Here is a 12,872-nt window from a genome sequence, read left to right as displayed (position 1 = left end):
CTAAGTCTCCTTAGTTGAAAACGTTAAGCAAATTTTATGCTAACTGGATTCTATGTTCGAACAGATCAATTAAAAACAAAGAGTAAAAAGGTTAAATGCAGTATGTGGCCGTGCTATAATTTTTCACATGCTACTTACCATAGCTGTTCTGATTAATAGATATATGTGCAGACATAAAGTTAGTTACCTTGTCTTTGAGTTTTTCTATGCATTTCCAGATACATCTTAAATGTTATCAATCCATGTTCCATGATTTTTGCTTTTAAATGCCAATGCCCAACACATTTAAAGTAATGATTTCTTGGAGGCCATCAAACCCCCAAACTAGGAAAGCTTAAATTTGGGCCACTCCTTCCTGCTTTTCTGCTTTTTATTTTGTTTCTATTTCTATTGCGTATTTATTTATTGATTGATTGATTGATCACTCTCTCTCTCAAAACTATTTGTATTTCTGTGTGAAGACTCTAATATGCCTCAGATGGTAGTATTTGTCTTCCTTGGGCTATTCTTAGAAAAACTTCCTTGTTTTGCATGTGGAAAATTAGTGTTATTAGATGTCTTTATCCTTGCACAGCCACAAAAGCAGGTTTTTCAGCTAAAGTTTGCTAAGTCCGATATGGTTGACCCAAGTTCTTGAATTCTTTTCTCTTTATAATAACACACAGAAAAAAAAAAAAAAAAAAAGACAGAGAGTTGCTGGAAAGGAATCCAAGGGATAGGAGGTGGCTTACAGTGGTTGGGCTCTGTTCATGAGCCAGCTGGTGAGTCACACCCAGGAGATTAGGCAGCTTGGTGTTGAGCGCACTGTACCAATGTGGTGCCAGACCGTGAAAATGACACATCTTGTTTTGAAGAGAAAAATACCATTCTCCAGGAAATGGTAAGATCGGAAAGACATGTAAATGTGTGTGTTTCTAAGTGATGAGTTCAAACCTTGACTCACATATCACCTGGATATTAGAAGAAAGGCAAAGATAATAAAAATAAGTGTTGAGTTGAAAGGAGGCAACAAAATTTGCTAAAAAGTTAGGTAGGCACCTGCCTCACCTCCAAGCCTCAGCAGGCTACTCTATTTTAGTTCGTTTTGGAAATCTAAGAGTGAACACAATACATCTCATTAAAGCTGTCAAGGGTTGTAGGGAGCCTGAACTATGATTCATCAGGGTCGATGCTTAAGTGTGATGATGGGCTTGAGCACTTGGTTGTTTGATGAGGATTTTTCAGCTAGTATCTTTATTTCCTTGAAAATGACATTTCTATGTAAGGGAAATACACATAAGCTACTTGAATCTAAATGCTATCTCTGCATTTTATTTTTAAAAAAATCTTAGAATAAGACAAGGTATGTAGCCCTTTGGTCTATCATATTCTAATTTAGTTTTCTAAGTTCCTGTTAGATTTAACCCTCCAGCCGAGGAAGAAGATGAGGAGAGAGGCACGGGAATATAGGATTAACTCAGTCTCCCTCCAGGGTTGTCTAGGTCAGGATTCTCAAAATCAGGTTAGTGAGTTGGGGACAAGCACTTTTAAAAATTGGAATGAAACAGAATGGAAAACATCAGAGTACTTTGTATGTCATAAGGCTAAATTTTAAAAATTGTATGTAAACTCTGTGTGTGCGCGTATGTTTATACTCATACCCACTCATCATGTGTACTGGGTTGCAATATAGTACGTATATTTTACTGTAGTTAGTCTGAACAATGAAAGTCAGTGTTCCATATTAGAGATTATTCTTTTCTGAGTGTTGGCTTTCCAAGTGATCCTGGGTTAAGGGTAGGTGGAGGGCCACTTTTTTCCAGCCTTACCTGACCAGAATGCCAACAGGTGTCAGAATAAAGGCACAGATTAGGTTTCCAACACCTATACATGTCACATCATAAAAATAATTAGAGTCTTTTTATCTAACATCACGTACGTTCTTCAGATAGTACTGTTGTGGGATACTGTCCCTGGATGACATCTTTGTGTGTCATTTGTTTTGTTTTTGTATTTACTTATTTTTTTCAATCCAGTAATATGGATGCTCCACTTTCCCCTCTTTTTGGTACTTCTGCCATTCTTCTTCCACGTTCCTTCTTTTCCTCTTCTTCTTCCTGTATGTTTGAATAGCTATTCCATTCACACCAAGAACACGATGTAGGTGACATTGTAACCTTCTCAGTGTATCACATCTGGAGGGACACAGCTTCAGCCTGTCCCATTACTGCTAATTAATTTTTAAATTAAAAAAATTTTTTTCTGGATATATAAATTTTTCTGTGTGTGTGCATAAACACTTAGGCCATGTCAGCAGAACAAAGTTTCCTCCCTTATTTAAGGTAGTGTTTCCCCCAGTTTCTCTTTATGTAGTTATTATGTTTCCTTTGCAATTAAAAAGTAATTTTTGAGAAGGTGCTTTTAATGTCTGTCCTCATCAAACTTTCACTCACAAGTTTTAGCATTCATTAATGGCTCTTGCCTAGTAATGTAGGCTTTGACTGTTTCTCAGGTACCTGTACTTCCTATTTTTAAAGGTCTTCTTAAACTTTTATTATTTATTAAAGAGGCTAGCTTTACTCCTGACCTCAAATTCAAATGCCTGGCCTCAAGTTCTTCTGATCTCATATGCAAATTTTGCACGTATCTTCTAGCTTAGATTTTTGGTCAAATAAGTACTCACTAACGTTTATATTTGTAAGGTTAGTTTTAGGATACTCAGAGTATTTGGGAAACATTAAAAAAAAAAACTCAGCATGTTCATATCTCAATGGAATTGTCAGCAGTTAATTCAGAGACTGATAATTTTTTTAAGGCTTTTCCAAGAAAGAAATCTCTATGTTAACATTTCAGTAAACACTTTCACCAGAGTTAGTTATGTATTATTATGTTTTTAAAGCATTTGTAATTGTGTTAAAGTGGTGTCAATGTACCTTATTATATTCAGACTAGTTATATTCCTGGTCAGGACTTAGGAAAGCACAGAGAAAATGAAATTGTTTGCATTAAATAATGGACGCATGCCCATCCTGAGAAAGAAAACCATGATTTTATGGCCAATTATTCAAGTTGTAAATGCTGAAGTTTTAGGTCAGCTTGTGTTAAATACATTAATAAATTATATTGAATCAGTTATCTGTTGATGTGTAATAAACCACCACTTGAAGAGGTTTTGCTTAAAACAACCACCACTGAATTTCTCATGATTTCATGGGTGGGTGATTTGGACTAGGCTCAGCTAGGGTGGCTCATGTCTGCTTCGTGTGTATCTGCTGGGCTCTGAGACGTCTACAGTCAGCTGAGGACTGACGGGTCCTGCGTGGGCTCACTGTGTGTCTGGGCCCTCATCCAGCCTGGATGGCTGGTCTCTCTCCACCAAGTCTCATTCTCAAGAAGGTAGCTGGGCCTGATTAGAGGCATGGGTGTGTACAAGGCAACAGGTGAGAGTGGACACTACAGGGCATCTTACGACCAAGGCTTGGAGGGCGCATACTGCCTCTTCTGCTGCACTTGGGTAGCCAGAGAAAGTCCTAGGCCAGCTCAGAATCTAGGGCTGGGGGAGTGGGTTCCACTTCTTGATGGCAAGAGCTGCAGAGACGGTGGTTGTCCACCACAACTATTTTTACATTATGGCTTTCGATCTGGCAAACCAAAGATTTTTCCTTCTTTCTTTGTGAACATGTTCTTTAAAAATATTTTTTCTAGCTTTATTGAGGTATAATAGACAAAAATTGTATATGTGTAAGGTGTACAACATGAAGATTTGATATATGTGTATATTTTCTTTTATATATCTATGAACATGTGTTCGTTTAGATGGTGTGTGCCTGTCTATCCATGTATTAATTCAAGAGTACATTAACATATAAACCGTTTTCCTGTTTCATCAAGAAAACGGTCTTCCTTCTGGGACCTCAGGCTCCTATTTCAGTGAGAGTTGAATTAGTTTCTCTTAACTTGTCGTCTCTCATTGCAGCAGAGGTAAATTTACATTAAATAGGCTGAGCTCAGCTCAGATCAACCCACCAGAAGGAATTAGTTTACAGCAAGGAAATTAGTATGAAGGTAAGAGCAGGAACAGCTGCCTGAGAAGTCGGAGACCTACGACTTCTGAACTGTGTCTGTGTCAACAGTGCTGCTGTAATACCAAGCACAGTCCTCTTTATTGAAAATATCCTGAACTCTTCTGTTGCAGAGATTAACCAAAGTGCTGACAACTTACACGTATTTCTTCTGGTATGTGGACTTAGACAAGTTAAAGATCCTCTGTATCTGGTGGATGCGTTTTCAGGTATGTTTTCTCGAGTTACCTTCCTCCTGCGTATATGGAATTCCATGCAGGTACATGTCTCAGTATCTTTTCAGGATTTTGAGTTTTGTCTGCTCATTCTTTGCACATTAGCAGAACTGCTTCTAGAGTGTTACTTTGGAAAGTACCAGAAAGATAATTTATGGGATTAGTAGCTTTGTGTAGTAATTTCAGTTTAGTTTTCTACTTTTTTGTGTTCTCAGGTTCTGGGGAAATCATAAAAATAGCGAATGATTGTAATGCTAAAAGAATTTTACCTGAAGATGTTTCTTTTTCTTTTTTTGGGGTGGTTGGCTGTAATGGGGATCCAAACCTTTGACCTTGGTGTTACAACACTACTCTAACCAACTGAGCTACCTGGCCAGGCCTTGAAAATATTTCACACATGCCAATTTGTATGATGTGTTTGGAGTTTTGTTTTATTACTTAAGTTAATCTTTTTATACTTCAGTATATTGTAAATGTCCATATTGAGTTGTGGTGGCATTATAGCCTTACTTATCTAATAAATCAGAAATCTAGATAATGTGTGACATTGTAGAAAAAATATTTTACTAAAAGCATAAAATGTTGGATATATCAGTGAATATAATTTATTTATAATTCATTTATATCTAAGTAAATATAATATAAATTGACTAATATAAATAAAAGCAAAATTATGTGAAATAATTTATATTATGGACTAATTTGTATTGAACTTAATTGCACTTGCAGCTGTGACTTAAAACCCTTTTAAAAGTTTTTTGTTTGCTTTCTTTTTTCATCCCCAAGAATGGCATAAAGAAGAGCCCAATGTTTACATGGTAATTGTTGGTCCTGAAGTAAGTTGATATGCTCCAAACGTTTATGTCATCTGTTTTCTTCTTTACACTTTTTATGTATTCTCTAAAATTAGTTTACATTACTCTTCTAATTAAGTGGGGCTTTTTTCTCTCTCTTTTTAAGTAAAAGAAGTTTTTGGGTTTTTTTTCCTTTTTAAAGATGAAAACCAGACCAAGGTTAAAGATCATTACAACTACAATTAATCTTTACAGTTAATGTGTTGTAAAGATCATTGCAATTAACCTTTACAACTAATTTTTTGCTACAAAGAATAATAAATTCTTATGGAAATACAGAGGAATCATATAAAAACAAAATTATTTAAAGTTATATAAAGTGAAAATCTAAATCAGTACATAAGGCAGACATTATGTGTGGTCCAAATGGTCTTTGAAACTCCCTTAAATTGCTCAACAAATGGACGTAGAGCTGTTTCTTCAACTGAACATCAGATTGATTCTTGACTTGTGTTTGGGAGCCTTGTTGTATGGAACACAAGTGTCTGTAAACAGGAGAAACATACTCTGGATGGGGAGACGTTCATACTTGACTAAGGAGGCTGTTGCCAGGGAACCGAGTCCCTGGAGACATTGGAGATGCCGCCTCCCATCCTAGGCGGATGCTGGGGTCTTCGCATGTCCCTCAACAGATGTGGGTCACACGCAGTCAGCTCTAAATGCTCAGGATTCAGAGAATCTGTATGGCCTCCGTGTTTGTCTCTGGAAATCAACTGTGGTTTACTCCAAGCAGTGTGGGAAACAAAATTCACTTAGGGTTTCCGGCCAGATGGGCTACAGCACTGGAAGTTACAGCTCCATTTCTTCATGGGGCTTCTGTTCAAGGGTGGCTGCTGTGATCTGAATATGTGTGAATCCCCCAAAATATATATGTTGAAACCTAATACCCAATGTGATGGTGTTTGGAAGTGGGGTCTTTGGGAGGTGATTTGGTCATGAGGGCAGATTAGTGCCCTTATGAAAGAGGCCCAGAGAGCTTCCTTGCCCCTCTACCATGTGAGGACACAGAGAGAAGGAGCCATCTATGGCCCAGGAAGAGGGCCTTCACCAGACGCACAGCTTGCCAGCACCTTGATCTTGGACTTCCAGCCTCTAGACCTGCAAGCAATTAATTTCTGCTTTTTATAAGCTACCCAGCTTATGTCATTTTGCTATTGCAGCTCAAATGGACTAAGACAGAAACATGGTCTGTGGTCCTCCTCCCTCGCCCCCCTGCTCACAGTGAATAGCTTCTCTTCCTGCCTTGCTCAATCTTATCATGGATACTTAGTTGTTTGTGCATGTTACATGTGTGCCCATCTTTACTCTTTTGCTTCCTTTATGTAGGAGTGTCCCTGGAAATTCAAATGAATGGAATTCCACATAGCTTCTTAAACCCTCATCTGTTTTGTAATTCTTCCTTATATAGTTTTCTGGTTCCCTAGGGACCCACAAAACATGCAATGGGCTTTCTCAGTATTCTCAAAGGCTTTTGGAAATAGTATGTTTACCTGGAAAGGGCCACATAAGCTAATAAAAATATCAATGGCTAGCATCCCTGTGGCCGCATTGGCTACCACATGGAAAATTAATCACCCTTAAATCCATGCAGTTTGTTTGGTATAATACACATTTACACACACATATACACACATACCTGGACACACACCTGCACATAAGTCCATACACACACACTTTAATTACGAGCCTCTTGGTGATAATTCCCGGTACACTAATTAATATTAAGTCTCATAGTGGCAAAGTTATTATAATATTTTTTTTTAATTCTCTTTTTATCCTTGTTTTTGAAAAGCATAATGGAAAAAAACCAGTTTTACTTCAATACTAAAATTCTTGCTACCCAAGAGAGAAGGCCTCAGGCTTGGAGCCATGGCCTGCAACAACAGTATCTAGAAAGAATCTAATTGTTTTTATTTTTATGGCCACATTCTATTTATAGTGTGTGAAACTGGCTTTCCAATTATGAAAATTTTCTTTAAAAATAAATTAAATTGACTTTGCAGAAAGTATTAAATAAGCAATAGTGCAGATGGTGTGCAGATATGACAAACTGTGAAAGTGCATACAAATAGTAAAGTTTGGGAGACAGTTTTATAAAGTACTCGTGCGTAGTGGAAGAAATACCTTTAAAAAGAACACTTATGGGGGAGAAACATTCACAAACACTGATGCGAAGATGACCTGATTTCTATGTTTGACCTCTTACGTTTCACAGTTTCTTTTCAGGAAAGCTCTAGAGAGGTGGCAAACTTGGAAACACATAGAAAGCACTCAATATGTGGCAGAAACCCTGTTCTAGAGAAATAAAGACTCAAGGAGCATTTGGCTGAAAGCAGAGGTAGGAGAAGAGAGCAGCTCCTGGAACACGTAGCACCTTCCTGGGTTTATCTCTAAGCAGCATCGTGAACTCAGGTTGCATGGGAGAGGGAGCAGGTGCCGTGTGTCTTGTCTTGTAGTGGCGGCTTACATGATAATCCTTCAGGAGAGACTCGCTGTTGCTGTTTTTTTCATATGAAACAATTAGAAGTGTTTTTCAATTTCCAGAGGAACTATGTCTTTTTTGTCATTTCTTTTTTGGAATACACCACCTTCTCTCTTGACCTTTGTTTGTCTACATTTAAAAGAACAATGAGTGTAAACAATTTCTCTTCCCTCCTAATCTGACCGTAAGGAAGCTTGTCCCTTAGGCTTCTGGTTGGAATACAGTAGAGGGGGCGGGGCCTGCAGTCCAGTGTCCAGAGACTGAGTGGGGGAGGTCAGGCCCAGTGTGCATCTTTCCAAGAGAAGCCACAAACCCAGAGGCCTTCTTTTGAGTGGGAAGGGCAAATGCATGTGTCTTTATTAAAAATAATGAGTGTTAAATGCCTTTCTTTTTAAGTGCAGAGAGCTAATTAAACACCATGTGTATACATGAGCATGCACGCACACACATGTACATACCCATTGGCCTTGTATGTCCTATAAAATGCATCTCTGTATTTTCTTTTTATCTTCTGGAAGGAGGTAATCACTAAATGGTTTTGGGCAAAAACTGCCATAAGTTTGCCTGATGTTGTTGACCGGGATTTGACCTTCCAGGATTAGGGAGCACATGGTGGTTGGGAGCTGGCTGGAGACCTAGAGGTTCACAGTAGTGGTGGAAAGGCCTGTCCTGGGAAGCTTTAGCTCCTTGTAGTTTCCAGAGTTTCCCCATTTCCAAGCTAGTCTGATCCACCTACAATATATCTAACAGCAGTATGCTTGCTGGACAAATTCAGGTCCCAGAAAAGTCCTCTAGAGCCCCCTAAGACCACCACCCCTGGGACCTCCATGGGACCATCTGGAGCTGAACCTACAGCCCAATAAGTTAGTTTGCTTGGGTGGAGCAGAGAACACAAAGTCATAGAGCAAGGAGGAGCTGTGAGACGCAGCACTCCAGAAGCGCGTCCGGCAAGCTGAGTAAAGGATTGTGATCTGAGAGCCCTTGAGTTCACTGCCATGCATTATTAATAATTCCACAGCAACTCTTCCACAAGGCACTTCACCACCTTTAATTAAAACCCCTCTAGGAAATGGGGAAATGCATCCTTTGGTTGCAAATTCGTTGCTGAGCAAACCTGTGATAAGCACCAGGCACTGTGCCCATTTACATTTCGCCCAGAGCTTTCCTATGATTTGCTAACTTCTCTTACGCTGACAAAACCAAACTTTCCAGATGTAATTCTGATTTGTAACAGTGAAGCTGGTCTTCTCAGCCTTACGTGGGCCTCTGTACAGGAGCAAAGGCTCTGGCCCTGGCCCTGGTTTATATCCCTGCCTTGTAAAAGGACTTTCTCAAATCTAAAGGCAAAAATAACAGCTACCACCTCAAAAACCTTGACATCATCTAAGTGGACAGGATAATTTGAGTTTCTAAATTTCTAAGGCAGCACTGAATCTAACTAGTTACAAGCCCCTTCACACAAATCGTCTACGTCTTGATTCCCTCTGTCCCACAAAAGACTTAAAACATATGTGCATAGACACATATTTCAGCTCCTCCAATGACTCAGGTGGGCTAGTTTCTTCATGTTTTCTGTTTTTTAATCATAACCAGTGGTATGCTGGTAGATGTTGAACCACCAGTTCTCTGGGGGTATAGGGCGGACTCTATTTCCTTAAAGCCCTATTTGTTTATATCCGTGGTGTAAATGCTTTTACCAAGGCCAGTTCCAAGTTACCAAGCTGATGTCACTGAATGCAGTTGAGAAGAGATGTGTACATGCACAGCAGCTCTTGTGAGCAGGTGGAGCCGATTCCAGCACGTTTCACACAGTAACCCCCTACACACACGCGCATGCACACACACACAAGCCAGAAACAAACTTTATTAAACAATACTTCTACTTCGTGCAGTTCATGCATTCTTATATTTTTTAAAAACTGTTCTCCACCGTGCTTTGCTATGCTATGCTATTCTATTTCATGTTATTTTTTTTAATGCTTATTTTAACCCCAAATTTGATTTCGTGGTTTGCTACATAGTGTGTAGTTTGAAAAACCATGACTTGGGCCACGCTGGACAGGTGTTTATATGTGTGCATGTGAGTGTGTTGACCCCACTAAATGTATTCACTGGGTGAGGCCAGCACCCTTGCTGTGCGTCATCAGAGTAAAATTCTCCCTCCTTGGATTCTGGCTGGGCTCAGAAGGGATCTTCTCAGACATGCTTCCTGCAACTACTCATTAAAACTCCTAATTTAAACTTGCTTTCTTCGATTGTCATTATAAAATTTCCAAACATATATCAATTTTCAGAGTCAAGCATTCAATTTAACATCAGTTCTGAATACCGAACAAGTAGACAAATGATTTTACACTTGAATTTGAAATTGACTGCAGCGTTATGGGTTCCTGTGCTGATGATTTGGAGGTGGATTCGAGAAGTGGGTGAGAGGTCAACTCTTACAACACATTAGAAGTCTTATTTTAATGATGATGTCATATGACAGATTAAATGCCCTGAATCATACAATTGTTTTTGACATCGTATGTGAATACTCAGGAGTCCATTTCCATTTCTTTGTTCACTGCAAAGCTCAATGATTGAATAAACTCTTTAGGTATAAATTAGATACTTTTGTAACCTTTCCAGGTCACATCCAGTGCCTCTTAGTACAAAATCACATTGACTTGGTTAATGTCTCAAGAGAGCTCAGTTCATTAATTAGGGAACAATTGCAGAGCATATGTAGCTGCGATTCCGTCTTTTCCATTTCTCTCCAAGAAGCCCCATCATGTAGGAGACCCCATAAGGAACCCATCTCTGGCCCAACATTGGCGAAAGGACATTTATTGGAGGAGCTCACTAAGATACATACTGGGGAGGCTGAAGGACCAGCTTGGATTTAGGCAAGAACCAAGAAATTCCAGAGGCCAGGAAGTCTTCCTGAAAAGCTCTTTGTTCAAAACACCACCCCTGGGAACAAGGAACGCACCCATTTCTTAGTCTCTGCATCATTCTGCCCAAGGTGCAGGGTCCAAGAAGAGAGTGATGGGTTGTCCCAGCATGGGTCACATCCTGCCCTTTTGTAAGGGCAGAGAGGACGAAGCACCTGCTTCCACTCTCACCACACCATATCCAGTGGGAAGAGGTGAGGAAGAATTCCAAAGGAAGTCGGGCTGTGGAAGAAGAGGTGAAACAGATGCTGAATAGTCAAAACAAAGCAAAGATGTTTATGGTGGCTGCAGATTGCCTGTTTGCTTTAATTAAAAATCAAAAGTTCTGAATACTTTTTTAGGTCAATTAATTGGAATAATATGGGCATTATGTTTGGCCCCCACATTTATTCAGTGCTTTTCCTGAAGGGAAATGGAAAGAATGCTCTCTTAGCAGTAAAAATTGTACTCGGTAAAACTTCAGTAACGCTACCTCTTACTGACTTATTCTTTATGGACATTATGTATGAGAGAGACCATGAGCAGAATTTTAATAGGAGGCTAGGATTTCTTTATATACTTTTTTGGTCATCTGTGTCTATCTGCATCATCTATATCTCATCATCTATAACTATGTCTATGTCATCTATCTATCTATTTGTATTTCTATATCATCCAGATCTATGTCTGTCTCTATATCATCTATATCTATTTCTGTGTATCATCTATATTAATATCTGTATTAATCTATTTTCTGCTGCTTACAACACATACCTGAAACTGGGTATTATAAAAAAATGAAATTTATTTTTTACAGTTATGGAAGCTGGGAAGTCCAAGGTTCAGGGAACACATTTGCTGAAAGCCTTCTTGGTGGGGACTACCTACAGAGTCCTGTGGTGACACAGGGTGTCACCTGGCTGGAATAGCAAGAACTCTTTTATATGCTTTCCTAAAGCCACCAGTCCACACCCATGACAACCCATTACTCCATGAATGGATCAATCCATTCACAAGGGCACAGTCCTCATGATCCAATCACCTCTTAAACACCCCACCTTCCACCACCATAGTGGGAGTTAAGTTTCAGTATGAGCTTGGGGGGTGGGGAGGTCATTCAAACCACAGCAATATCTATTATTATTCATTCCTTCAAGAAATACTCATTGAGTGCCACTGTGTTCTAGGCATGTGGGTGAATCCCAGTGAATAGAGTAGACATGGCTCCTACCCTCATGAAACACATAGTCTAGTTAGAGAGACAGACCTAAATGATAATGACAAGCTGCAAGTGTTCCACAAAGGCAAGGATGAAGCTGCGTGCATGTCACAAGAGCGTTTGCACTAGCCATTCTCCATGGCTCAGCCCAGAGCCATTACCACAGCTTTCTTTGGAATATCATCATTCCCTTTTTAAATTGGCATTTATCTACTCTACCGACTATTTACAAAATAGAGTGGATGTTCTTAGATTGCTTAAAAGAATTGCTGAGGCTATGTATGTTTTATTTTTTTGATGCCATATATATATATATATATATATATATATATATATATATATATATATATATATATATTTCTGTGTGTGTGTGTGTGAACTTTTTTTTTTAAGAACTTTTTTAAAAAGATGGGATCCAGTCCCCTATGAAATCCACATCATCATTCATTGCTGCTAACTGCTGGCAAGTAAGTTAACATGTCCGGACCACGACTGCATCATCTGTATCAGGAAAAGAATAGTTCTGCATGGCCATGCAGTAGAATGGTTACATGCATGTTGTGGACTCTGGTGCCTGCTACCTGGACAGACATTCTTAACCTCTCTGTGCCTCAGTTTCCCCATCTGTAAAACGGGGATGATAATTTGCTGTGAGGATTCAAGGAGTAAACACTTACACAGTGCCTAGCACAGTGCCTGGCTCCTAGGTGGCAACATGTGAGTGCTAAATAGAAGATCTGTTCATGCTGATGCTTCCTTTCTGCTTTGACATGCTGAGATTCCGTTTTAGCTGCAGGATGGTTTGAGTTTATTTAGCTTTGGTGTTCTATTAAAACTCCTTTGATCTCTCAGTTCAACCATTTCAGCAAAGCACATGGTTCCTGCTTGCCGGGGGATCTTGTGTCGGTTCTTTTTCTGGTGCTCTTTGATAAGGAGCATGGTCTGAACATTTGGTTTGAACATGACAGCTTAATGACTTTCCATGAAAAGTTCTTATATCAAATATTATTTCCCTTAAACCTGAGAGTTGAAATAATATATTTTGCTAGAAAATAAATAAGCTTGGAAGGAAGAATGGGAATTTTCTTTGCTCCTTGCAATGCTTTTTTTGCCTTTGAAAATTTCA

At 39.1% G+C, this 12,872-nt stretch overlaps 1 protein-coding gene across 1 annotated transcript in view; it reads left to right on the top strand.

The window, feature by feature from the left end:
- Positions 1-12,872, top strand: part of GLT1D1 (glycosyltransferase 1 domain containing 1) — a 96,044-nt gene that overhangs the window by 51,505 nt on the left and 31,667 nt on the right. Inside the window, exons 7-8 of the mRNA XM_063087723.1 lie at positions 4,175-4,270; positions 5,063-5,112. Of these exons, the coding sequence (XP_062943793.1) occupies positions 4,175-4,270; positions 5,063-5,112 (146 nt within the window). The remainder of the gene's footprint in view (positions 1-4,174; positions 4,271-5,062; positions 5,113-12,872) is intronic.

The sequence above is a fragment of the Cynocephalus volans genome, chromosome 2 (genome assembly GCF_027409185.1).
Source record: "Cynocephalus volans isolate mCynVol1 chromosome 2, mCynVol1.pri, whole genome shotgun sequence".
NCBI classification, from domain to species: Eukaryota; Metazoa; Chordata; class Mammalia; order Dermoptera; family Cynocephalidae; genus Cynocephalus; species Cynocephalus volans.
Note: the sequence above shows the minus strand (reverse complement) of the source record. Positions and strands in the feature narration are given on the sequence as shown.